The 27,693-nt window shown below is 39.2% G+C and overlaps 1 protein-coding gene across 1 annotated transcript in view; it reads right to left on the bottom strand.

Moving 5' to 3' along the window:
• The window catches only part of DHX57 (DExH-box helicase 57), a 58,858-nt gene extending 31,467 nt beyond the window's left edge, over nt 1-27,391 (bottom strand). The window contains exons 1-10 of the mRNA XM_068972092.1: nt 27,180-27,391; nt 19,085-19,243; nt 18,395-18,580; nt 16,372-17,210; nt 14,627-14,805; nt 12,799-12,920; nt 11,526-11,721; nt 10,853-10,977; nt 2,649-2,782; nt 1,710-1,764 (exon numbers count right to left, since the gene is read on the bottom strand). Coding sequence (XP_068828193.1) covers nt 1,710-1,764; nt 2,649-2,782; nt 10,853-10,977; nt 11,526-11,721; nt 12,799-12,920; nt 14,627-14,805; nt 16,372-17,210; nt 18,395-18,580; nt 19,085-19,243; nt 27,180-27,391 — 2,207 coding nt within the window. The remainder of the gene's footprint in view (nt 1-1,709; nt 1,765-2,648; nt 2,783-10,852; nt 10,978-11,525; nt 11,722-12,798; nt 12,921-14,626; nt 14,806-16,371; nt 17,211-18,394; nt 18,581-19,084; nt 19,244-27,179) is intronic.
• Between the last annotated feature and the right edge of the window lie 302 nt (nt 27,392-27,693).

Here is a 27,693-nt window from a genome sequence, read left to right as displayed (position 1 = left end):
AAATGATGCTATGAAGGTGCTGTACTCAATATGCCAGCAAATTGGGAAAACTCAGCAGTGGCCACAGGACTAGAAAAGGTCAGTTTTCATTCCAGTCTCAAAGAATTGCCAAAGAATACTCAAACTACCACACAGTTGCACTCATCTCACACTCTAGTAAAGGAATGCTCAAAATTCTCCAAGCCAGGCTTCAGCAATACATGAATTGTGAACTTCCAGATATTCAAGCTGGTTTTAGAAAAGGCAAAGGAACCAGAGATCAAATTGCCAACATCCGCTGGATCATCGAAAAAGCAAGAGCTCCAGAAAAACATATATTTCTGCTTTATTGACTATGCCTAAGCCTTTGACTGTGTGGATAACAATAAACCGTGGAAAATTCTGAGAGAGACGGGAATACTAGACCACCTAACCTGCCTCTTGAGAAACCTATATGCAGGTCAGGAAGCAACAGTTAAAACTGGACATGGAACAACAGACTGGTTCCAAATAGGAAAAGGAGTAGGTCAAGGTGGTATATTGTCACCCTGCTTTTTTTTTTGATTTATTTATTTATTTATTTATTTAATTTTAAAATCTTTAATTCTTACATGTGTTCCCAAACATGAACCCCCCTCCCACCTCCCTCCCCTGCTTATTTAACTTATATGCAGAGTACGTCATGAGAAATGCTGGGCTGGAAGAAGCACAAGCTGGAATCAAGATTGCCAGGAGAAATATCAATAACCTCAGATATGCAAATGATACCACCCTTATGGTAGAAAGTGAAGAGGAAGTAAAAAGCCTCTTGATGAAAGTGAAAGAGGAGAGTGAAAAAGTTGGCTTAAAGCTCAACCTTCAGAAAACGAAGATCATGGCATCCGGTCCCATCACTTCATGGCAAATAGATGGGGAAACAGTGGAAACAGTGTCAGATTTTATTTTTTCGGGCTCCAAAATCACTGCAGATGGTGACTGCAGCCATGAAATTAAAAGACACTTACTCCTTGGAAGAAAAGTTATGACCAATCTAGACAGCATATTGAAAAGCAGAGACATTACTTTGCCAGCAAAGGTCCGTCTAGTCAAGGCTATGGTTTTTCCAGTAGTCAGGTATGGATGTGAGAGTTGGACTGTGAAGAAAGCTGAGTGCCAAAGAATTGATGCTTTTGAACTGTGGTGCTGGAGAAGACTCTTGAGAGTCCCTTGGACTGCAAGGATATCCAACCAGTCCACTCTAAAGGAGATCAGTCCTGGGTGTTCATTGGAAGGACCGATGCTAAAGCTGAAACTCCAATACTTTGGCTACCTCAAGCGAAGAGTTGACTCATTGTAAAAGACTCTGATGCTGGGAGGGATTGGGGGCAGGAGGAGAAGGGGACGACCGAGGATGAGATGGCTGGATGGCATCACCGACTCGATGGACATGAGTCTGAATGAACCCCAGGAGTTGGTGATAGACAGGGAGGCCTGGCGTGCTGCAATTCATGTGGTCGCAAGGAGTCAGACATGACTGAGTGACTGAACTGAACTGAACATATAATATATTGCCTGTGAATTCAAACAATTTGAATAGTAAATATTTGCTGAAAGGGGAAAGCAAAATGTAAAAAATTGAAAAATTAGAAGAAAAAATAACACATTTATCAGTATCTGGGCACAATGAGGTAAAATAGTTTTTTTGTTTTCAAGGACTTTCATCAAACCTTAATAAATAATGTCTTCCTTACCTCGTCACAGCAATTGCATCTTCCAGAAAAAACTGATCAACAGGAAATGTACGACCTAGAAAAACAAGAAGACAGAACAAGTAAGTCTCAGACTACCCATTCAACTATCTTGAAACTGTTTGTATATGTAAAATTTTCTTAAAATGAAGCCTGGCACAATAAGGTACTATTTGCTCTGTGGTCTTAAAAGTATCCAAAAAACACTTTTGATGATAAAAATTGGAAGGAGTAGATTCCCATTAATAAATAAAACAAGTGTATAGTTGGAGAAATGATCATTTGCTAATAAGACGTTTACCTCTTTTAAAAAATCTGTTATACCTTTTCACCCCCTACCTCCTTTCTCACAGGGGACCTTATAACCTGTATTCTAGATCAAGAATATAATTTCATCTTTAAATCTACTGTGGATATCCTCTATAACTAGAACAAGTAGTACTATTATCAGTGTTTCCAAACTGTTCCTTTAGCAATCAACTGCAGAAAGATAAGCCAAAAGCCCAAGGTGATAAATTAATCCCACAATGAGACTGAAAGCACCAAAAGAAGACACAAACTACCCAATTTACTCCCAGAGTGGGTCAATATCCAGAAATTTAGCAGAATTCATCAATGAACAAATATGCTATACATGGATACAACTTTCATCTTTATGACAGATTACCATTATAAATTCACATTTTGATATTAAACACAACAGAATGCTAGAAATCCAATCACCTAGACTTTTTTTAAAACACATATAAATTAAAATCTCCCAGCAAATGAATATAACATTACCTCTTTATTAATTTCATTATATGGTTATGATTTTGTTATAAACAAATCATTCTTCTCTAGAAGGAGGTATATACTTATTCATTTCTATCTCAAATGAACTTTAAAATAATTGTATTTGCTTATTAGGACAATACTTATTTAATGATGCATTTTAATCACCTGGTATAGTGATAACTGGGCAGGAACTAAAATATTCTGAAAAGAGCTCAGCGTTTAAGGTTGCACTCATCAAAATAACTTGAAGAGTTGGTCTCTGCACCACAATGTCTTTCAAAACTAGCAGTAAGAAGTCACTAGAGGAAATAAAAGAAACACCCGAGGATCAAACAAATTTAACATATGAAAATTAATAAAGTTTGACATATTTCAAGTAAGTATAATACCTATGTGAAAAAAACTTGCAACATTCTGAGAAAGATGTATCATGTTTCTAGATGTAAAGATTTAATGCTATCAATTTCCCATCAAATAAACTAAAATTTGTGTAAAGTAAAGTAAATGTCGCTCAGTCGCGTCGGACTCTTTGCGACCCCATGGACTGCAGCCTACCAGGTTCCTCCATCCATGGATTTTCCAGGCAAGCATACTGCAGTAGGTTGCCATTTCCTTCTCCAGGAGATCTTCCCAACCCAGGGATCGAACCCAGGTCTTCCGCGTTGTAGGCAGACGCTTTACTGTCTGAGCCACCGGGGAAGTCCAAATATGTGTAGTACCAATCAAAATACCCACAGGATTTATCATTACATTTGACAATTCTACCTCTTGATATCTATATGTACATAAAGAGGCATACACAATGATTTTCATTATAGCAGAGTTTGTAAATCAATGGAAACTACTGAAATGTCTATCAATCAAAAAATGGTTAATTAAGACAGTATCATCCATTCTAAGGAAAAACATGAGGCAGATAAAAGGAACAGAGCAGAACTCTAGATGTTCAGAGCTCTAGATGTTCACAACTCTAGAACAGACATGAAAACCTCTCTAAGCCATACTGTTAGTGGAAAAAGAACCCACGCTGTAGAACGCTATGTACCACAGAACATCAAAGGCCTAACTGGTTTCCCCAGCCCTTGACCTCTTGAAATCTATTCTCAATATGGCAGACCAATAATTCTGTTCAACTGTAAACGTGACTGTTCCACTCTTCTGCTCAACATCCTTCAAATGACTTACCAAAGTTCTTACTAATGAGGCCCCGGAATCTGCAGCCCCACTGCTCATTTCCTGTCCCTCTTCTTCTTGTTCACTTGGCTTCAGCCACAATGTTCTCCTTGATGTCTTTGAGACATGGACCTCAGGCCCCTTGCATGTGTTATTAATGTGCCTAGAAAGGGCTTCTCCCAGATACTCACAGAGGTAAGCTCACTCAGTCACTTTCTTCAAATCTTGACTCAGAATGTGCCTTTTCAGCGAGGCCTTCCCTGGCCACCATGTTTAAAATTGCCAATGCTCTCATCCCTTGCATTTCATATTACCCTTTCTCTTCTTAGCACTTAACAAACAGACCTTATATCTTACTTCTTTATCTTGCTCAGTGTTGGCTCTCTCACTAGAATGCAAGCTCTATGAGGACAGGGATTTTGGATATTTTGTTCTACAAGATACTACTTTAGTACCTAGACCAATGCCTGGGATAGAGCAGGTGCTCAATAAATGCTCATTGATTTCCTAAATGAATACATAATTTGTCAAAGAAAAAAAGGTCATGAAACAAAAGTACCTATTTCTGACAAAGCAAGCATATAAGTTAATATTTATCACCAATCTGACTGCTGCAGTTATCTCTGGGGAAGGGATCAAGAATGATTTGAGAGTGTTACAGGGGACTTTTGCTTTATCTACATTGTTTCAATTTTTCATAAGAGTATATCCTTATACTACTTAGTTTTCTTTAATGAGATAATTTAATTACATTTATGATTTTTCTGTTTCTATTTTAGGGAATAGGAAAATAATGTAACAATAGGCAAGTGGTTAGGTATTCAGTTGGCCAAAAACTTAATTTGGGTGTTTGGCCAACCCAATAATTTATGATACATCCATATATTAGAATTTCCTCATGCAATTATTAATAATAATTTCAAAGACAGTTCATGCTATTAAATATTAGATCAAAAGCAGCACACTATATAATCCCAATAGTGTTTATGGACACACATCTCTTTCCTAACTCCCAGTATACTCCCAGAAGAAAACAGACCAAATTCTAACATGTAATTAGCCATTCTATAAGGGAAGATTTTCTTGACATTGCCTAAATGTGTTAAAATAATGTTGTCTCTATGATCAAAAAATTTATTAAAAAATTTAAATATAATTCTTCTCTATTCAACCTTTTATCTTATTTCTTAACTGATCTTAGTTCCTAGAATTTGCTGTTTTTTGCCTTTTTCAGTCACTTATTCCCTACTTTTTGTTATAATTCCTCTACTTTTTCTTATAATTTCAACAGTTCCTTCCCATAGACTGGTATTTGTAAATTCTCAAATCTCCCTTCTCCAGTGTGTTATCTTTATTCAGATGTGAAAACATTTTGAGTTTTTAACTGCTAATATTCTATATGTCACTGTGTGTGCTAAGTCGCTTCAGCTGTGTCCAACTCTTTGCAACCCTAAGAACTGTAGCCCCTCCAGGCTCCTTGGTCCATGGGATTCTCCAGGCAAGAATACTGGAGTGGGCTGCCATGCCCTCCTCCAGGGGATCTTCCTGACCAGGGACTGAACCCTGACTCCTGCACTGCAGGCAGATTCTTTACTGCTGAACCGTCAGGGAAGCCCCTATATGCCATTAAGTTTTTATAAGAATCTTTTTCTGAGAACACCACTGCAGCCAGGAACCAGATTCAGTGCTATCCTCCAGTTTCTTTGAGTCTGTGGAAGCATAAATGTTATAAAACCCAGAGTTATTTTTTATGTTCAAAATAAATTCCCCTAAAATTTAAAAATTGTTAGAATACGATCATTTAAATATTATTATTTTGGTAGAATGCTTTGATTTCTTCTTCAGAGCTGTTCAGTGATTCTTAGTTCTTTTTTCAAATGTTCATTTTACCATTTCGCTGCAAACTGACACTATTTACCATTTACTTTTTCCCCACTGTTCTCTGAGTCTCTACAAAAAGATGATCTGCCCCTCAAACATAGATTTTCAGTGCTTTCTATACAGCTACTTACAATTTATTATTGTTTTGTTCTAGGAATTATTCTTTATTTAAAACAATGTTTTGGCTACACCACGCGGCTTGCAGGATCTCAGTGCCTCGTGTGTGTGTATGTGTGTGTTCAGTCGTGTCTGACTCTATGTGACTCCCATGGACTGCATGTATGTGTGTGTTCAGTCGTGTCTGACTGTATGTGACTCCAATGGATTGCATGCATGTGTGTGTTCAGTCGTGTCTGACTCTGTGACCCCCATGGACTGCTGACCAGGGATCAAAACTGGGGACCCAGCAGTGAAAGTGCTGAGTACTAACCACTGGACCGCCAGGGAATTCCCTGATCTATTCTTTTTATATAAAAATCCTTTTCTTTAGTTTCAAATTTCTGTATATTTCCTATTTGTAACTAGATCAGTGTTATTTTTTCTAACAGTCTTCTGGCTGCATGTCTTCCCTGTTCAGTTCTTGAAAACTGTTTCTCAACAGTAGCTGGGACCTCTTTTCACATACATGTGTTTCTTCCTCCTTTTTAGTTTTACTATGATCTGTTTTGGCTTCTCTGTCAGCCCATCAACTTAACTTAGACTTTTCTCCTTCTCAAGATAATTTTCATAGTATAGTCCTTTTGGCAAAACCCTCATTATTTTCACAGGATCATCTCTTTTTCCCATTATTCTTCTGTTTTAGAGCATGATCTACATGACAAGATTGCCAGGAGAAATATCAACAACCTCAGACATGGCGATGATACCACTCTAATGACAGAAAGTGAAGAGGAACTAAAGAGCCTCTTCAGTTCAGTTCAGTTCAGTCACTCAGTTGTGTCGATTTTTTGCGATCCCATGGACTGTAGCACTCCAGGCCTCCATGTCCATCACCAACTCCCAGAGCTTGCTCAAACTCACATTCCATCAAGTTGGTGATGTCATCCAACCCTCTCATCCTCTGTTGTCCCTTTCTCCTCCTGCCTTCAATCTTTCCCAGCATAGGGGCTTTTCCAGTGAGTCAGTTCTTCACATCAGGAAGCCAAAGTTTTGGAGTTTTAGCTTCAGCATCAGTCCTTCCAATGAATATTCAGGACTGATTTCCTTTAGGATTGACGGGTTGGATCTTGGAGTCCAAGGGACTCTCAAGCGTCTTCCCCCAAACTACAGTTCAAAAGCATCAATTCTTTGGCACTCAGCTTTTCTTATGGTCCAACTCTCACATCCATACATGACTACTGGAAAAACCACAGCTTTGATTAGATGGACCTCTGTTGGTAAAGTAATGTCTCTGCTTTTTAATATGCTGTCTAGGTTTGTCATAGCTTTTCTTCCAAGGAGCAAGCATCTCTTAATTTCATGACTGCAGTCAGCATCTGCAGTGATGTTGGAGCCCCCCAAAATAAAGTCTCTCACTGTTTCCATTGTTTCCCCATCTATTTGCCATGAAGTGATGGGACCAGGTGCCATGATCTTAGTTTTCTGAATGTTGAGCTTTAAGCCAACTTTTTCACTCTCTTTCACTTTTATTAAGAGGCTTTTTAGTTCTTTGCTTTCTGTCATAAAAGTGGTGTCACCTGCATATCTGTTATTGAAATTTCTCCCAGCAATCTATATTCCAGTTTGTGCTTAATCCTGCCCAGCATTTCTCATGATGCGTTTCTGCATATAAGTTAAATAAACAGGGTGACAATATACAGCCTTGACGTACTCCTTTCCCAATTTGGAACCAGTCTGATGTTCCATGTCTAGTTCTTTTTTTTTTCTTCAGCTAAGACAGCATAAGAGATGATTTATTGTACACGTTACATTCAGCCACAACTGAGAAGAGAACTAGTCCATAGTTATCACAGGTCCAAGGCAATAAAAGGGACGGCTTTGATATGAGCAAGGTAGGTCTCTCAAAGGTGGTCAAGGCGAGCAGAGTGGCCATAGATGTTCCAGATCCATTGAGAAGTTCTAGATAGTAGGCATGCAGTCCACACTTTGTACCAGCATCCCTGGCCTCTGGCTTCCCTTGTTTCTGCTTCTGTGGCTTCCATAAGTGTACAAGTTTACTTGGACCTCTGCCTCATCTTTCTTCTTTTGCGCTTCAGCCTGCGCATTCGCTTCTTCCTCCACTTCGCTCTCATGGCGCAGAGGTTTCTCAAAAGATGGCGCTAAGGCCGAGAGTCCATGTCTAGTTCTAACTGTTGCTTCTTGACCTGCATAGAGATTTCTCAGGAGGCAGGTAAGGTGGTCTGGTATTCCTATCTCTTGAAGAATTTTCCAGTTTGTTGTGATCCACACGGTCAAAGGCTTTGGCGTAGTCAATAAAGCAGATGTTTTTCTGGAATCCTCTTGCTTTTTCGATGATCCAACGGATGCTGGCAATTTGATCTCTGGTTCCTCTGCCTTTTCTAAATCCAGCTTAAACATCTGGAAGTTCATGGTTCACATATTGTTGAAGCCTGGCTTGGAGAATTTTGAGCATTACTTTGCTAGTGTGTGAGATGAGTGCAACCGTGGTACTTTGAACATTCTTTGGCATTTCCTTTCTTTGGGATTGGAATGAAAACTGACCTTTTCCAGTCCTGTGGCCACTGCTGAGTTTTCCAAATTTGCTGGCATATTGAGTGCAGCATTTTCACAGCATCATCTTTTAGGATTTTAAACAGCTCAACTGGAATTCCATCACCACCTAGCTTTGTTCGTGGTGACACTTCCTAAGGTCCATTTGACTTCGCATTCCAGGATGTCTGGCTCTAGGTGAGTGATCATACCATCGTGGTTATCTGGGTCATGAGGATCTTTTTTGTATCGTTCTGTGTATTCTTGCCACCTCTTCTTAATATCTTCTGCTTCTGTTAGGTTCATACCATTTCTGTCCTTTATTGTGCCCATCTTTGCATGAAATGTTCCCTTGGTATCTCTAATTTTCTTGAAAAGATCTCTAGTCTTTTCCATTCGTTGTTTTCCTCTATTACTTTGCACTGATCACTGAGGAAGTCTTTCTTATCTCCCCTTGCTATTCTTTGGCACTCTGCACTTAAATGGGTATATCTTTCCTTTTCCCCTTTGCCTTTCGCTTCTCTACTTTTCTCAGCTATTTGTAAGGCCTCCTCAGACAACCATTTTACCTTTTTGCATTTCTTTTTCTTGGGGATGGCCTTGATCACTGCCTCCTGTACAATGTCACAAATCTCCATCCATAGTTCTTCAGGCACTCTATCAGATCTAATCCCTTGAATCTATTTGTCACTTCCACAGTATAATTATAAAGGATTTGATTTAGGTCATACCTGAATGGTCTTGTGGTTTTCCCTACTTTCTTCAATTTAAGTCTGAATGAGGTTGAAAGAAGAGAATAAAAAAGCTGGCTTAAAACTCAACATTCAAAAAACTAAGATCATGGCATCTGGTCCCATCACTTCATGGAAAATAGGTGGGGAAAAATTGGGACCAGTGACAGATTTCCTCTTCTTGGGCTCTAAAATCACTGTGGACAGTGACTGCAACCATGAAATTAAAAGACACCTGCTCCTTGGAAGAAAAGTTATGACAAACCTGGAAAGCGTGTTAAAAAGCAAAGACATCACTTTGCTGACAAAGGTCCATATAGTCAAAGTTTTGGTTTTTCCAGAAGTCATGTATGGATTTGACCATTGGACCATAAAAAAGGCTGAGCACCGAAGAATTGATGCCTTTGAATTGTGTTGCTGGAGAAGATTCTTGAGAGTACCTTGGACTGCAAGGAGATCAAACCAGTCAATCCTAAAGGAAATCAACCCCGAAAATTCATTGGAAGGACTGATTCTGAAGCTGAAATTCCAATACTTTGGCCACCTGATGAGAACAGCTGACTCACTGGAAAAGACCCTGATACTGGGAAAGACTGAAGGCAAAAGAAAAGGGTGGCAGAGGATGAGATGGCTGGAGAGCATCACTGACTCAATGGACACAAATCTAAGCAAACTCCAGGAGACAGTGAGGGACAGGGGAGCCTGGCATGCTGTAGTCCATGGGGTCGCGGTGAGACAGACACAACTTAGCGACTGAAAAATAACAACTACATGACAAACTATGATTAATGCCATCTAGTTAATGGTCCTTCCTTTTAAAATATTGAGACTTTTTGTTTTATATTTCAAGCCTTTAATGACTTAATTCCATTAAAGGAAAATCCAAATGCTTTATTATTCACAGTGCATTGCTTCCTGCCTTTTTTTTTAAGCTGTCACCTTTCCTCTCATTTCACTACTGAAATGCTTTCAGCTTCACTGGCTTTCCCCTAGTTTTTAAACTCATGAAGCCCTCTGCTACTGCAGAGTCTTTGCAAATGCCTGTCTTGCCCTCTTATGTCTCATGAGACTCCTTTCCATACTTCTGTTTTTAATTTAAATGTAATTTCTTCAGCAACATCATCTCTACTATCTTAAGGCTCTCTCCCCGCAAACACAGCTTCCTGTTTAGTCCTTTATGGTACTTATTCCAATTTGTAGTTATTTACCTGTTCATTATTTGTTTTTCCTAGCAGACCATAAGAGATGAAGGGGAACCATGAGTTTGTTCACTATAGTATCTACAGCAATTAATACACCACCTGGCACTTAATACAGGCTGAATAAATATATGAATGAATATCAGAATTGAATGGGCTTCCCAGGTGGTGATAGTGGTAAAGAATCTGGCTGTCAATGCAGGAGATGTAAGAGACATGGGTTCGATCCCTGGGTTGGGAAGTTCCCCTTGGAAAAGGGCATGGCAACCCACTCCAGTATTCTTGCCTGGAGAATCCATGGACAGAGGAGACTGCCAGGCTACAGTGCATGTAGTTGCAAAGGGTGGGAAATGACTGAAGCAACTTAGCACATTAGGACTGAATGACTGGCCAAATGAATAAAGAAGGAAGCACATACTGACTAATCCATCAGCTACAACATGCATTACACATGACACTTCTGCTAAGTACAGTGCCCAGCTCAGCAAGATGCCTCTTACTAGATGACGTCCATCTAACAGGATGACTCTTCCAGCGATGAACGTGTGCTGCCTAGCATTTTCCGTGTCACAGACTCTGGAGACCAGGAAGGCAGTTCCTCTTCTCTAACTTAGGCCTTCTCTATGGTAACTACCATTACTAGCCCTAAGGAACTGAACCGGAAGCAGAACAAAATTCTTTAAGCCTTGTCTCCATTCTATGTATGTGGTGCTCATTTGGAAAACCTTTGTTTTACCTTTCTTCTGTCCTCTCATGAACTTCATCAACAATGATATGGGTGACTCCCTGTAGAGCTGTATCTCCCTCCAGCCTTCTTAGCAGCACTCCTGTGGTGCAGTATAACAATCTGGTGGCTGAGGACTTACGCATAAAAGGGCACAGAAAACGTTAATGAAATTTTTGAAAAAAGGAAACACTTTCCCAGCAAGGCCATTTTTAATGGGTAGGGATAAAGAATATTGAACACACCAGCAGTTCCATTTAATATAAACCAAGAGACTAAATGCATAGTTTCTTGCTGGCAATAACAACAAAAGCTTTCCCACTTCAGATGAAAATTTTAGGACTCACAGAAAGCATTTAAAAATTATTATAAAACATAAAGATAACAGTGAATGATGAAACAAATTCTGAATTTATTCATTCTATATTTGATTAAATGGACGAAGTCCCAGTCTTAGGAATAAGGCAGCACTTACTAGATCACTTCTGCCAACAAAGAACAGAAGGTCTTTACAGAGGAAATTAAGTATAGCCCAATAACAGTTTAAACTAAAATATGTCTAAAAGTACTTCAGCCCTGTTGAAGTATATACACCAACTTGCCTGTGACTATCCAGACACCAATGACTCTTTGTACCTGAAAAATTTAAACTTCTGTCATCAGGAAATAAGAAGAACATACAAACCTTGACACTTTCTAACCGGATCTGGTATCCCACGGTCAGACCCACTCTTTCTGCCCTTTCTTTAGCAACACGCTCAGCAACAGAGATGGCAGAGATTCGTCGGGGTTGCGTACAGATGATGTTAGCCACCTTCTCAGGTGGTCCATTCAGAGAATCATCCAGAATAAACTGTGGAATCTGTGTGGTTTTCCCACATCTGTATGTCAAAAAGATGTAGGACAAATAAGTCCTAAAATGAGAGTTTTTAAGTGCTACTTAACTGAAGAAGCAATCATACGCAATGAGGAAAGTTAAGAAAGCTAATCACAATAAAAGTTGTTCAGCTTCATCTATCTTCCAAACCTACCTACTGACTTATTACCTATAGCTGATAACTCCTAGGAATTTGCACTGAGATTAAAAGAGCAATCAAATAACAGTTTATTATTTGTAAAACTGGGACCATTGAATAAACAGTAGCTTAAGGTCTATAAATGCCTCCAGGAATGTGAACTCTACATATGAATCCTAGAGAAACAGGAGTATTATCTTGTGATTATTAAAATACTTTGTTTTTTCCCTTGGTGTGGCATTGCTTGACTATAAATAGACTGAAGTTAAAAAGACAAGAAACTGGAAGATACAAAGTTACTACTATATCTGTGAGTCTGGGCACAAATTAAATTGAAAACCCTTAAACACAGAAATGGCAACCCACCCCAGTATTCTTGCCTGGAGAATCCCATGGACAGAGGAGCCTGGCAGGTTATAGTCCATGGGGTCGCAAGAGTCGGACATGACTTAGTGACTAAACCACCAAATACAGAATTAAATTAAGCCTGCAGCTCGTCCCTGATAAATAGGTTTGGATGACACATGGAGTCTGTGAAACAGAAACAGTAAGATACCCTAAGCTGTTCTTAAACAAAAGTTATAGGGAATTCAGAATAAATTTAGATGAAGAGTTTCAAGCTAAATGGTCTGGAACTATTCTTTACATTTTTAAATGGGTCTTGTTAAAAGCCTTCGGCTAGGCATTTTGCTTTAAACTGACTCAAGGCAGTGGTGCCCAAGGTCTATCAACTCCCAAACTTCTGAGTTTCATTTTGAATTGGTTACAGTTGCCACCATGTTTGCCTCTGTGAGATATTATTTAATATTTGACAGGAAAAAGCACAAATAACACCAGCTACTGTTTTTTCCTTTTTCAAAGAAGAACTAGCAGTGAGTGGTAGCCAGGGCACACACCATATTCACAGATGACAGCTGCATTACAAATAAATTACATTCTTACCCAGTCATACCACTTATAACAAGCACTTGGTGCTTGCTCAACATTTTGAGAATGTTTTCTCTTTCTTCCCAAGCAGGGAGAGACTGTCTTTCTTGTAGAACTGACTGGAACTGTCTGGAGGCCTAATAAAACAAAAACAAGACATCAGTTTGGTTACTCTGAATAACCTTTCACGAAGCTCTGAACATGGAATTCCAAAGTTAGACATACCTTTTCTGTCCTTTCTTCATCAATTTGCTTAGGGATAGAAAGTGAAGATTTGTTGGGGGTGGGATGCTGGTCAGAAGGCTGTTCAGAGAACCTGCCAGAACAAGCTGTGGAATCTGTGTGGCTTTCCTACATCTGAATAAACTGAAGGATCTTAGAAAAAACCCCTCTTGCCTAGCACCTATCCAGCTCTTTTTGTAACAATCTCTACACCAGCACTATTCAACAGAACTTTCTGGGCTGATGGTAATGTTCTATATTTGCACTGTCCAATACAGCAACCTCTGGCTACATGTGGCTATTGAGCATTTAAATAACATCAAGGAACTGAAATTTTTATTATACTTAATTTTAATTAAACTTTAAATAGCTACACATGGCTGCTGCTGCTGCTAAGTCGCTTCAGTTGTGTCCAACTCTGTGCGACCCCATAGATGGCAGCCCACTAGGCTCCTCTGTCCCTGGGATTCTCCAGGCAAGAATACTGGAGTGGGTTGCCATTTCCTTCTCCAATGCATGAAAGTGAAAAGTGAAGTGAAGTCACTCAGTCATGCCCGACTCTTAGCGACCCCATGGACTGCAGCCTACCAGGCTCCTCCGTCCATGGGATTTTCCAGGCAAGAGTACTGGTGTGGGTTGCCATTGCCTTCTCCTACACATGGCTAGAGGCTACCATATAGAACAGTGCAGCGCTACACAGCATCAGATTTTTATCCAAATCAACAGTTAAGACCACTCACTAAAGGGTTTTCGGTCAATCACCACATCTACATAACTCCCTTTGACATCTAATGGCCAATGCTATAAATGTTGTACCACAGGTCAAAACTGTGGATGTGTTTTTGACTAATGTAAGGGATTTATATTAACATATACATTATCTGTATATAATCATATAAGTTTACCACTGTAAACACACTAAAACTGAATGTGTAATTTTTAATTTCTACCATTATTTACAGTATGATTTTTTAATTCAATCTGACACTCTATGGGTGTTGCAGCATATATGTACTTGTGTTAATACTATGCCAAAAATCAGAATCACAGAACTTTCAAGTTGAAAGAGCTCTTAGACAGCATCTAATCCAATCCCCAAACTGGTTTAGGTAACTCATCTTTATCCTACATCCAACTCTATCCTGACAGTTCACTTAATGAATTCTTTTAAAATAATCTTCATGTGAATGAGGTAAAACAATGTGAACTTTGGAAACAGAATTAGCTTGAAACCTTAGCAGCTATGTGACCCTGGATAAATGATTTATTCTGGGAGGCCTTGAAATAGGGTTGAGTCCCTCCTTATCCTTTTCTACACTGGTATTTCTAATGTAAATCACAGTACTGATTTTTCTTTCACTTATCAGATTTCTATCACAGTACCAAAGCCACATGATTCTCAGAATATTTGGTATACACATGTTGCATTTTCATCAGCCATCAGATTTTCCAAAATTACTTAGAACATGCATCCAAGTTTGTGGTGGCATGCAGAAACTTTGACTAATCAGAGTAAAAGACTGAAAGTATACTATGGAGAGTAGCCAAAGCTTCCTAATTCCTAATCCCTTCATCCATACATCAGAGAGGCAATACTAGCCATTCTCTTAGAATACCCTACCTGTTTTATTCGGAACTGCTTGCAGATTTTGACGTTTTCAGCATGTACTGATTTTGCCTGCCAGTCATATCTTTTGGAAGTCTTTTTCTTAAGGTTGACATAGCTTTCATTCTCCACCACAACTGGCGCTGGACCTTCATCCTCATCTGTCTCCTCCTCAGGCTCTGATTCTTTTTCAACTTGAAGGGGATAAAAGGAAATGTTTTCGATATGGAGCCCTTTCTTTAGCAAAGGGGGAAAGTTACTATCTAACAAAGTAACAACAACAACAAAAATCATAATAGAGAAACAGTTAAAGCTTGAATAAAACAAATTCATTCATTTCCACACTACTACTGCTAACGAATTTAAAATGCATCTTCAAATAAACTTTTATCATCAAGTATAAATGGCTTTGCTTAAACGAAGTTAAGAACAAAGAAAAGAAAATCATGGCATGCCTTGTTAATTAAGGATTTAAATATTTGCAGGTGTCCCTAAATTTCCATGACACAATATAACCCAATTAATATAATCATTAATCAAATGATTAATCAATAAATAAAATGTGGTATGTCCATATAATGGAATATTATTCAGTAATTAAAAGGAATGAAGTGCTGATCCATGCTACAACATGGATGAACCTGGAAAACATTGTGTATGCTAACTGAAAGACACCAATTACAAAAAGCCATGTATTTACTGTATGATTTCATTTCCATGAAATGTCCAGAACAGGCAAATCCATAGAGACAGAATGTAGACTCATGGTTGTTAGGCCTTGGGGAAAGGGAGAAATGAGGAGTGACTTGCTAACAGGTATGGTGTTTCTTTATGGGGTGATGAAAATGTCCCAGAATTAAACAGTGGTCATGGATGTGCAATTCTGTGATATACTAAAAGTCACTGAATTGTACACTTCAAAAGGGTGAATTTCATGGTGTAAATTATATATTAATAAAGCTGTTATTCCCCCCACCAAAATCCATGACACATACTTGTTCATTTCTTGAGGAATACATCCAAGTCCCATGTGCCAGAACTAGCTGCAAGTTGGGAGTAAGTCAAGGGGCAGGTGAGTGAACCCAGTCAGCTGTCTAGCATCCACATCTTGGTGGTTTCACTGTTCTCTACCTGTTGACGTCTATCGAGGAACTCGGGAAATAATAAAAACTTGTTTCTCTGAATCCTATGGTGAACTTTGAAAGGGGGTAACTTCTGTATAGCACATCTGGATCTGGAGAAAGCCACAGGCTTGTACAAACATTTCTCTATTTGAGGATTTAGGGATTCATAAAGAGAGCCCTGCCCTGATGAATTTTTGGGGTCTACCATGGTAAAAGCAGGAAGGTATGGACAGTGGTCCAGAAAGAGAAGTATCTCTAAAAACTCATTTGAAAGTAATCCTATAGACAGTATCAGAAGTAATCACATGAAACCAAATGGGTTAAATGAAGCAGATTTTCTGAAAGGATGCTTTAAGGTTCTTCCAGCCCTCACCTGCTAAAACAAGCTTATATACATCACTATAAATTTTCAATTGATTCAGTGAGCCGGAATACAGTGACACAACTGGGCCTTACAATGAAAGTCAGGCACAGTTCAGGGGATTCTCATTCCTTTTTGCCCTTAAACTGAGGAGAATGACTTGCCTAAGATCCCTGGAGATCCCAGATCAGCCCTCAAAACTTCTGATTTCTTTAATCCATCATTCCAAATGCCCCACTCCACAACACCCTCCATCTGGTCAGTGCCTTACGTACCTTCTGGAATTTGATTCGAAAAAAACGAATTACTTGGAATCACTGGTTTACGACAGACAGGATTATTTAGTCTGGTTCCAGGTGATACTGGCAGAAAGTTCACAGGAGGGACACTGTACTTGTGATGGGTATTTGTTAGTAACTTGGTTATTTCTGATTCTTCCTCTAAAAGGGTTATCAAAGAATATACAACAGGTTCTGAAGTTTCTGCAAATGTCAAGGCTTTGCCATAAAGGAACTCAGAAATATGTAAACGACAAGCCAGAGGTAGATTCTCATTGGTGGAATAAAATGCCACAAGGGGAGCTTGGTAGGGGTATTTGTGGTCTTTAGAAAATCGAATTTCAAGTTCATATAAAAAGGATGCATCTTCATTAGCATTTAGATGAGAATCATCTACATTTCTTTCGACTCTTCCGACAATTTGATTTGGGGGCACTTCATGTTTAAATTTGCACTTTGATCCAAATTTACAATTTCCTTTGAGGTAAAATTTGCAGACTTCAAGTGAAGCCTCCTGTATATTTTTGGTACTTTCCTTTTGCTTGAATTTGCAGAATTTACTTGTCAAATACTCCAGTTCTAATCCAATGGTCCAGACTCTGTTTTGAATTCTTTCTATAAATTTTTCTCCACAGATTGACTTGAGAGCAAATGCCTCTTCCTGTCGCTGTTCCACACACTCATCCAAGCTCACGTGCGCAACTGCCTCAGATATCTTCATCCTCTCTCCAAATGTCTCTGAAAAGCACTGGGTGAGCAGGTGTTCCAGTGATGCCCCCACGTCTCCATCACAAATCCTCAGCGCTGCCTGACAGTGTTCAGTATGGAAACCATACCTGCCACGTGTGAAACATGACAAAAAAAGATTAAAATCAAAAAGGAGTATCAAACCACAGAAGAGAAATTCATTTAAATACATGTATGTGGGCCTTCCCTGGTGGCTCAGTGGTAAAGAATCCATCTGCCAATGCAGGAGACGCGAGTTTGATCCCTGATCCAGTTAGATCCCACGTGTTGTGCAGCATGTAAGCCCGTGTGCGGCAACTATCGAGCCTGAGCTCTAGAACCCAGGAGCCACAACTACTGACCCCATGAGCCCTACACCCATGCTCCACAACAAGAGAAGCCACTTCGGTGAGAAGCCCACGCAGGCAACTAGAGTAGCTTCCGCCTCGCCACACCTAGAGAAAAGCCTGCATAGCAATGAAGGCCCAGCACAGCCAAAATAAATAAATAAATAAAACCACTGAAAAAACCCACAATCAGAAAACCATACAAGTGATGATGTAAGTGTAGAGAGGCAGGGGCTGTATCCCGAAGAAGTCTCCCTGATAATACTAACTTCTACTTCACCTACCTATCCTAAAAGAGAGGACACTGAGACTATCAAGTCCTGCTATGACCCACACCACAGGGAAGCATTACTGCTAGAGCCCACACCACAGGGAAGGTTTACTGCTGGAGCCCACACCACAGGGAAGCATTACTGCTAGAGCCCACACCACAGGGAAGTATTACTGCTGGAGCCCACACCACAGGGAAGTATTACTGCTAGAGCCCACACCACAGGGAAGGTTTACTGCTGGAGCCCACACCACAGGGAAGTATTACTGCTAGAGCCCACACCACAGGAAAGTTTTACTGCTGGAGCCCACACCATAGGGAAGTATTACTGCTGGAGCCCATATCACAGGGAAGTATTACTGCTGGAACCCACACCACAGGGAAGTATTACTGCTGGAGCCCACACCACAGGGAAGCATTACTGCTAGAGCCCACACCACAGGGAAGTATTACTGCTAGAGCCCACACCACAGGGAAGTATTACTGCTAGAGCCCACACCACAGGGAAGCATTACTGCTGGAGCCCACACCACAGGGAAGTATTACTGCTATGACCCACACCACAGGGAAGTATTACTGCTAGAGCCCACACTATAGGGAAGTACTCAGCAAGAGGTAATTCGTTTACAACATGACTTTGTTTCCTTCGATCCTCCCATAAGTGATGAAAGCAAACCTGGAAAGTCTGTGCACTGCAAATGCTGAGACTGTAAAGTCTGGGTTATGAGGCTCCACCAGGCCTGAGCCAGCGCATTCCAAAGGATCAGAGTCAGGAACAAGGGAAGCTTCTCGTCCAGGTGACCAGTACTGCTCGTCGTCATAATCGGGCTCATCATCTTCTTCTTCCCCAGAAACACCTCTTCTGGCAAAAGTAACATTTTCATATATCATATATTAATTTCTACTTGCTGCAAATAAAAATTTGATAAGGGTTTAAGAATTCATGGAACCCAAGGACATAGGATCCTGACCACTACTGAGTCACTGATTTAGTTCTTTAATGATCTAATAACTTATATATTGGGAATTAATAGCATGTATTACTTGCCAGGCACTATGTTAAATGTTTTATATGTACTAGCTCTTTGAAAATCTTCACAACAACCCAGCCAGATACTAGTGGAATCTCCATTTTTTTCTTTCTCAGATGATCAACTAAAACTTAAAGAGACAATTTAATAACTAAAGGTTACACCGTAAAGGACAACAAGTTGCTGAATAATTATTCTTGTATTTCTCTTGGCTCACTTTCAACTAGTTACACAGCCACAACACGATTAGTATTGATACAGTATTCCAAAGACACACAGGACCCTCACATTTTATCTTCCTCAATATAATAATTTATTCAAGTATAATAATTTACTCAGATCCAGCATCCGCGTCTTGTTCCTGCAGGTCTCGGAGAAGAGCTTTCACTTTCTCCTGATTCTCAGAAGTCATATGTAGAGTCTGCAGGGGCACTTTGGCTTCAGGCTTCCACTTGGGGCGTGCATCCCCTTTTCTCACGCTACTGTTGCTAGGTCTGCAAAGGACACAAGAACAAAATTACACACTTATTTGTTATCAGAATTTTTACACTCTCTTCAGGGTCTCCATACACACACAATATGACTGGACTGTCACGTATCTTATGAAAGGGGACATCAATGTGGAGATAGTCTCCATTTCTATGGTATTTATTCAACTTCATTATATTCTAAATGCTGGGGAAAAACCTGATCAGATTCTTCACCATTAAATCCTGCTTCACTAACTCAAGAATCTTCTGGGGAAAACAATGCTATGATGACTCCTGCACTAGTGGAGGAGTCATATTTCTTTCACAAGTAACACGCTATGTACAAAGAGTACATATTTCACTCTATTCGAGGTATTTAATCCGAAAACAACTAAGAGTTGTATCTTGTGACTATTAGGCCCTATTTTTTGAAATATTTATTTAACTTTTTAACTTCCTGATTACAAATATAATAATACATGTTTACTGTAGAAAAATAGAGAACAAAGAACAGAAAACATCTTAACTAATATCATTCCTTTTCACATACATTTTTTATAAAATTATGCAGCTTATGTAATTTTTTATAATTTGCTTTTTTTCCTTATTAAAATCAAACTGGCATTTCCCCCAAATTAAACATTTTCCTACAACTTAATTTTTAAATTTTAAACACAGAGAGACTAGAATTTATTTCACTATTCACTATTTCACTAATCTCATTTTTGGAATTTAGACTTTTTAGAGACACTTTTTAATATTTAAAAAAACAATGAATTCTAAAGTTTACCTTTACTCACAAAGTTTCTTTTCTTTTTTTCACTTGGCACGTTTCATTATAAATTTTCACAAATCTAGGGAAATGGTAGAAACTTCTCTGTACTGAAAATCCAACATATTACTGAGACTTTGAAAAGAACCACACATTTACACTCTCTCAACTGGGTAGCAAAGGAGAAGATAGAAGAGACTGGGGTTTTTAACCACATAATTCCAACTTCTGAAAGAAACGTTATCCAAAATTCATCATTTCCCCTTTTTGTTTCAAAAATTTTAAAATATATATAGCATTTATTAAGATTCACCAATAACTGTTAACACCTGCCATACTTATATGCACACACACATTTATGCCCTTCTCTTATTTCCTCTATATGCACACATATATGCATATATATATATGCTTCCCCATATATACACATGCATGTTCTAAACCATCCGAATGTAAGCTGCTGACATCACATTCACGCGTAAATACTTCTGCATGTTATTTCCTAAGAACAGAGACAAACTTTTATATAACCATAATACTACTATCACTCACAAGATATTAATATTTTATATTGATCTCATCTAATATATCATTTAACTATATATTGATATCATCACATCATGGCAAACAAATGGAGAAACAAAGGAAACAGTTACAGATTTTATTTTCTTGGGCTCCAAAATCACTGCAAATGGTGACTGTAGCCATGAAATTGAAAGACACTTGCTCCTTGGAAGAAAAGCTATGACCAACCTAGACAGCATACTAAAAAGCAGAGATGTTACTTTGCCAACAAAGGTCCATCTAGTTAAAGCTATGGTTTTTCCAGTAGTCATGTATGGATGTGAGAGTTGGACCATAAAGAAAGTTGAGCGCTGAAGAATTGATGCTTTTGAACTGTGGTGTTAGGGAAGACTCTTGAAAGTCCCTTGGACTGCAAGGAGATCCAACCAGTCCATCCTAAAGGAAATCAGTCCTGAATATTCATTGGCAGGACTGATGCTGAAGCTGAAACTCCAATACTTTGGCCACCTGATGTGAAGAACTGACTCATTGGAAAAGACCTTGATGCTGGGAAAGACTGAAGACAGGAGAAGGGGATGACAGAGGATGAGATGGTTGGATGGCATCAGTGACTCAATGGACATGAGTTTAAGCAAGCTCTGGGAGTTGGTGATGGACAGGGAAGCCTGGTGTGCTGTAGTCCATGGGGTCACAAAGAGTCAGACATGACTGAGCAACTGAACTGAACTGATATTCAAAGTTCCTAATTGCCTCAGTCACATCTTCTACAGATTTTCTGATTATCTAGTTAAAAATGACATCAAGTTATCTGTTTTTCAAACTCCTTTAATTTAGAATAGTTCCTTATCTATTTCCTGATATTGATTTTTTTCTATGTACTCAGGCCAGTATTTTTGTAGAATACTCATAATTTGGATTTATCTGTTGCTTCATGATTAGTGCAAAAAATAAAGGGGGGTGGGGGAGACCTTACATATGCTAATTCATCTACCACTTAGTTGTAAACCTCGATACTTTGCCTTCCTTCCTGTTACTAAGGATGAACCATTCTTGATCCTAAAAGTCAGTCCCTCTGCTTGTATACTGTATCTCAATTTCTTCAGTCTCCTCAAGGAAATCATTCTAGCACTTATCCCCCTCTCTACAACATCAGTTCTTCATTTTCCTTTGGATTATTTCCACCAGCATATATACATGCTATGTAACATCTACCGTATTAAAAAAAAAAATTCCTCCCTTTGACTTTACATCCCCCTCAAGGTATTGTCCTATCCATCTTCCCACCCTTGCCCTTTACAGTAAAACTCCCCCAAAGGGGTCTCTAAATGTCTTTGTCGCCACTGTTTTTCCTCTTCTCTCTGAAACACACTCTATACCAACTACACTATACCAAACAACTCTTGTCAAGGTTACCCATGCCACCCACATTGCCAAATCCAGTGGACAACAGTCAGAACACATTTTCCTTTTCTTTTGGCCGTGCTGCACAGCTGGTAGGATCTTAGCTTCCAACCAGGGATTAAACCTGGGGCCCCAGCAATGAAAGTGCCAAGTCCTAACCACCAAGGGAACTCCCAGAACACATTTTTCTTGACCTGCTAGAAGCACTTTTTTATACAAGTTGCATATCCCTTTTAAGTATCCAATCCAATTGACTGGATAACCCCCTTTAAAACATCTTCATTCCTTGACTTCCAGAAATCAGCTTTTAGTTTTCCTCCTACTTCACTGGCAACTTCTCAATCTACTTTGATTCTCCTAACCTCTTTCAACCCTAAATCCTAGAGTGCCCAAGGGCTCAAAATTCAGACCTCTTCTCTACAACTTATCTCATTTAGTCTCATAGCTTTAAATAGTATTTACTCATAAAGAACTCATACATTTACTTCTCTAGGCGAGATCTTGTTCTTGAACTCCAGACATATTATTAAATTGTCTAGGACACTGCCACCGGGAGAGTATCTTCTAACTGGTCTTCCTGCTTTCACTCATGTCCCCTTGTAGTCGATTCTCCACACAGTACACTGAGGCAGGGCTGCTGAGTATGGATGCACAGACTGTATACTATGCAAAGGGTCCTGAAGCAGAGGAGGAGGGGACAGCGAGAGCTAAAATCCAATGTGTTCTCTGCTTGCCAAGACATGTATTCTGGAGCTATAGCTGACCAGAGAAGGGGGCATTTTCTAATTCACATTCACCATTTTCTAATTCATATAAAAGGATATAATTAATGGCAGTAACTCTGGCCAGAGTGATTGATGACATATACTCTCGCCTCAAACCCTTCAATGGCTTCCCATCTTACTCAAAGCAAAAGGCAAAGTCCTTATAATAGCTTTTCAGCCATGGTACACAATTTGGCTCAATCTACTTCAACATGCTGACAAACCTCAAGGCTGGTACTTGAAAGAAGCTTTTCAGGTACATAAGGTGCATCTGCAGAGTATATTATGCAAAATGCTGCACTGGATGAATCACAAGCTGGAATCAAGATTGCTGGGAAAAATATCAACAACCTCACATATGCATATGATAACACTCTATGCAGAAAGTGAGGAGGAACTAAAGAGTCTTTTGATGAGGGTGAAAGAGGAGAGTGAGAAAGCAAGCCTAAACCCAACATTCAAAAAACTAAGATCATGGCATCTGGTCCTATCACTTCATGGCAAATAGATGGGGAAAAAGTGGAAATAGTGACATTTTATTTTCTTGGGCTGCAAAATCACTGCAGATGATGACTACAGCCATGAAATTAAAAGAGCTTGCTCCTTGGAAGGAAAGCTATAACAAACCTAGACAGTGTATTAAAAAGCAAAGACATCACTCTGCTGACAAACATCTGTATAGTCAAAGCTATGATTTTTCCAGTAGTGAAGTACGGACGTGAGAGTTGGACCATAAAGAAGTCTGAGCACCAAAGAATTGATGCTTTCAAACTGTGCTGCTGGAGAAGACTCTTGAGAGTCCCTTGAACAGCAAGGAGACTACATCAGTCAATCCAAAAGGAAATTAACCCTGAATATTCATTGGAAGGACCGATGCTGAAGCTGAAGCTCCAATACTCTGGCTACCTGATGCAAACAGCGACTCACTGGAAAAGATACTATGCTGGGAAAGACTGAAGGCAGGAGGAGAAGGGGATGACAGAGGATGAGATGGTTGGATGGCATCACTGACTCAATGGACATGAAGTGAAGTGAAGTCAAATCGCTCAGTCGTGTCCGACTCTTTGCGACCCCATGGACTGTACCTTACCAGGCTCCTCCGTCCATGGGATTTTCCAGGCAAGAGTGCTGGAGTGGATTGCCATTTCCTTCTCCAGGGGATCTTCCCGACCCAGGAATTGAACCCGGGTCTCCCACACTGCAGGCAGACGCTTACCGTCTGAGCCACCAGGGAAGCCATGAATTTGAGCAAATTCCTGGAGACAGTGAAGGACAGGGCAGTCTGGCATGCTGCAGTCCATGTGGCACACAAAACTGAACACGCTTAGCAACTGGACAACAAGGTCTATCTGAACGTGAGATGACTGATATAAACAGAACAGATGTTTCTGCTTTCCTTGTCCCTTGCATGGTGGCAGCAGGGGTGATCTTTTGAGAAGGTATCAGGTATCTGTGAGAATATACATCTGCCCCATCGAGAATTTCTGTATAATTCAATTCCATTATCTAAAATAGTTTTGTACCAAACAGCCCCAGGCTGAAGACTGACACAGTAACTAGACTAGCTATTCTGCAACTATCTTCAGACAACTTTGTCAACAACTGTGCTTTAATTTTCAAAGGTTATGTTAAAATCCCAATTCTTTTGATTACTCTAAAGAGTATACATTCCAAAGTATCCTTTTAAGAACTTGAATTTTGGGAATGCTCTGGCTTTCCAGTGGTTAGAACTCTGCATTTTTACTGCAGAGGGCCCAGGTTTGAGCTTTGGTAAAGGAACTAAGCCATACAGCAAGTCACACAGCTTGCTAAAACCAACTAACAAATAGCCAAAAAACCAACTAAAAACCCAACTAAACAAATAACCACACACAAAGAAAAAAAAAATCCCTTGGTTTTATGTGCTTATTTTCCCTACAATACATCATTTTAGCAACTAAATTTGATCCTGCTGACAGAAAACAGATGAACCCCTAAGGATCAGGGAGGAGCTCACTGCAAAAGGGCATGGGCGAGTTCTGAAGAACTGCTGGTTACAGAGATGACTGCATTTGTCAAACTTTAGGGTGAGTTTTACTGAGTGTGAATTACACTTCAGTAAACATGATTTTTAAAACTTACAAACAAAACAAAATCCTTATACTGGCCTATGAGATTCTATACAGCATAGCCTGCCGAATCTAGCTGCCTAACACTTCTTACCCATCCATGCTAGCCACATGGCTTCCTTGTCATTCCCTAAATCTTCTTAAAACTCCTGCCTCAGGAACTGTTCACTTGCTGTTCTGTCTCAAACGTTCTTCCCTCAGATAGATTCATGACTTACTCCTTCACTTCTTTCTTGTCCTGCCTCAAATGACACATCAAGAGAGAAGTCTTCTCTGATCACTCCACAGACAAGAGTAACCATTTAAAAACACGAGCAATCCAGTTTGGCATTTTCTATCCCTTCGTCCTTATTTTCCTCCATAGTACTTACCACTTGACATATTATTACACCTTTGTTTCCAGTTTTTATATCTCAAACCTCCTTCTATGAACAGCAGGACAATATTTTATTCATTGTTGTAATCCTGGTCACTAAAACACTATCTGGCTCATAGTAGGCACTAAGTCAATATATCCTGTGCAAATGAACATCTAAGACCCTAAGAACCTATAAAGTAAGTGTTTTCAGAAAGAATGGAGCTGCACCTAACTCAGCAGTCAGGTTCTTAGGTCAGCAGCTAATGTGAAATGTAGCTTTAAATTATTCTGGAAGATTTCTTAAAAAGGAATCAAGTTTGAGATTGATATATTATCTCTCAGTATGTCCAAAAATGACCATTCTTCATTTAGAATGGAAAAAAATGGAGATTCTCTGGTTGCATACCAACTGAAGTATTTGGTTAGGGTAGAGACTATGTATAAGAAATATATGTTTAAAAAACACATTAATATCACCTACTCAGTGCATCAAGAAGCTTAAACTATATAAAGCACTTAGACACTGAGACTGACAGGAATGAACACCTTCCTCTCTCATTATCCTGTTCATGATGGAGTTCAGATTCATTTAGTGGCAAGTTTAACTACTTAAATACCATTTGTTCTTCTTTTTTTTTTCCTGAATGCATACAACTGAATTCATTTAAATTAAAAGCATGTATGATCCAGTGAAACTTCAGCACTCACCTATATTTCTAACCAATATTTAGTTGGTAATTGTTCCCATAAGAGTGTGTGTATGCCTGTGTATATACACATAACTCTAAAGAAGTCTCTCTATCTCTAAAAATTTAAGTAAACAGCTTAAAGTGCAATTTGAAAAACAAGGAGAATTTTATATTTATACTGCATAACATGCAGTAGAAAATCTTTGTTTTCATTAAACATGTATTAGAATTATCAGAATTTATGCAGAATACATCATGTGAAATGCTGGGCTGGATAAATCATAATCTGAAATCAAGATTGCCAGGAGAAATAACAACCTCAGATAGGCAGATGATATCACTCATAATGGCAGAAAGTAAAGAGAAACTAAAGAGCCTTTGGATGAGGGTGAAAGAGGAGAATGAAAAAGCTGGCTTGAAACTCAACATTAAAAAAACTAAGATCATGGCATCTGGTACCATCACTTCATGGCAAATAGAAGGGGAAATAGTGGAAGCAGTGATAGATTTTATTTTCTTGGGCTCCAAAATCACTGAGGACTGAAGGTAAAAGATGCTTGCTCCTTTGAAGGAAAGCTATGACAAACTTAGAGAGTGTATTAAAAAGCAGAGGCATCACTTTATTGACAAAAGTGGTCATGTACAGATGTGAGCTTTGGATCATAAAGAAGGCTGAGTGCCAAAGAATTGATACTTTCAAAATGCGGTGCTGCACATGAATTTGAGCAAACCCTGGGAGATAGTGGAGGACAGAAGAGCCTGGCGTGCTGCAGTCCCTGAGGCTGCCAAGAGTTGGACATGACTGAAGTGACTGAACAACAACAAAACAACGTTCACTAATTAAAAGTTGACTATGAGAGAAGCCTGGGCGTGATATCTATCTCTGGCCATCACATTAAGCTTCAGTAAATATTTGGTTGATCGGTTGGAAAATAGATAATTCATCAACTAAACAGAAGGGATACAGCCAGATCTCATTTCGGGACCTTCAAACTACAATGCTTAAGAAATACTTAATATAATTTTCAATTACCCTACCATTTCCAATATTTACTTTTCTGTAATATTGATTACAATAACAATATTACACTCAATTTACAGTGTCATATGGAAGTTAAAGTTACGTTCAGATTTCAATGCCCAGCCCTCTCCCAAAGGTGTTATTTACCATTATGCTTTTAAAAAAATTCACAAAGCGGGGGACTGCAAGGCTTTAAAATAATAGGAAGAATAACTTAGCCAGAATTACTTGGAATTTTCCCCCTTTGTCTTAACCATCTTTTGTCCCATGCATCAGGAATTGACACTGTTTTCATATTTGAACATTCAACGAGTATAATAACCTGGATGAATGCCTTGATTCACTGAAGATACAAAAGTCATCGCCATCATCCCAGATTCTACTTGATGCCTTTCTGTTGCCACCAATACCACTGCCGCTGCTGCCACCCCCATGAGATTTACTAGCATGGCTCCTGCCTCCTCTTCCTCCTCTGGAAGACCCTTTTCCACCTCCTTTCCCTGGCTTGCCTTTCCTTCTTACTGAAGAACTCATTTTTACCTGCAAGAGAAAAAAGTAATACAGACATTATAAAACCAGGTAAATATAATAATCCTTTGTTTGTCAAAGTTAAGGATATAGCCTATTTTAAATAAAAAAAAAAGGAAAATGCACTCAAAGGGCCAGTTTAGAAGCATGAACAAACTGCTTCACAAAAGATTTATAAGCACATTTCCCCAGACTAATATCTAATAAGTTTCTCTGACACAAGTTTCTTAACCAGGAGGTGCATCAGAAACACATGGAGAAGTTTTCAAATCACACAGGAGGGTGTGTAGGGTCCCCTGCTACATTCT

The sequence above is a fragment of the Capricornis sumatraensis genome, chromosome 1 (assembly GCF_032405125.1).
Source record: "Capricornis sumatraensis isolate serow.1 chromosome 1, serow.2, whole genome shotgun sequence".
In the NCBI taxonomy this organism is placed as follows: Eukaryota; Metazoa; Chordata; class Mammalia; order Artiodactyla; family Bovidae; genus Capricornis; species Capricornis sumatraensis.
The sequence above is the reverse complement of the archived record's forward strand: the minus strand, read 5'-3'. Positions and strand labels throughout refer to the sequence as shown.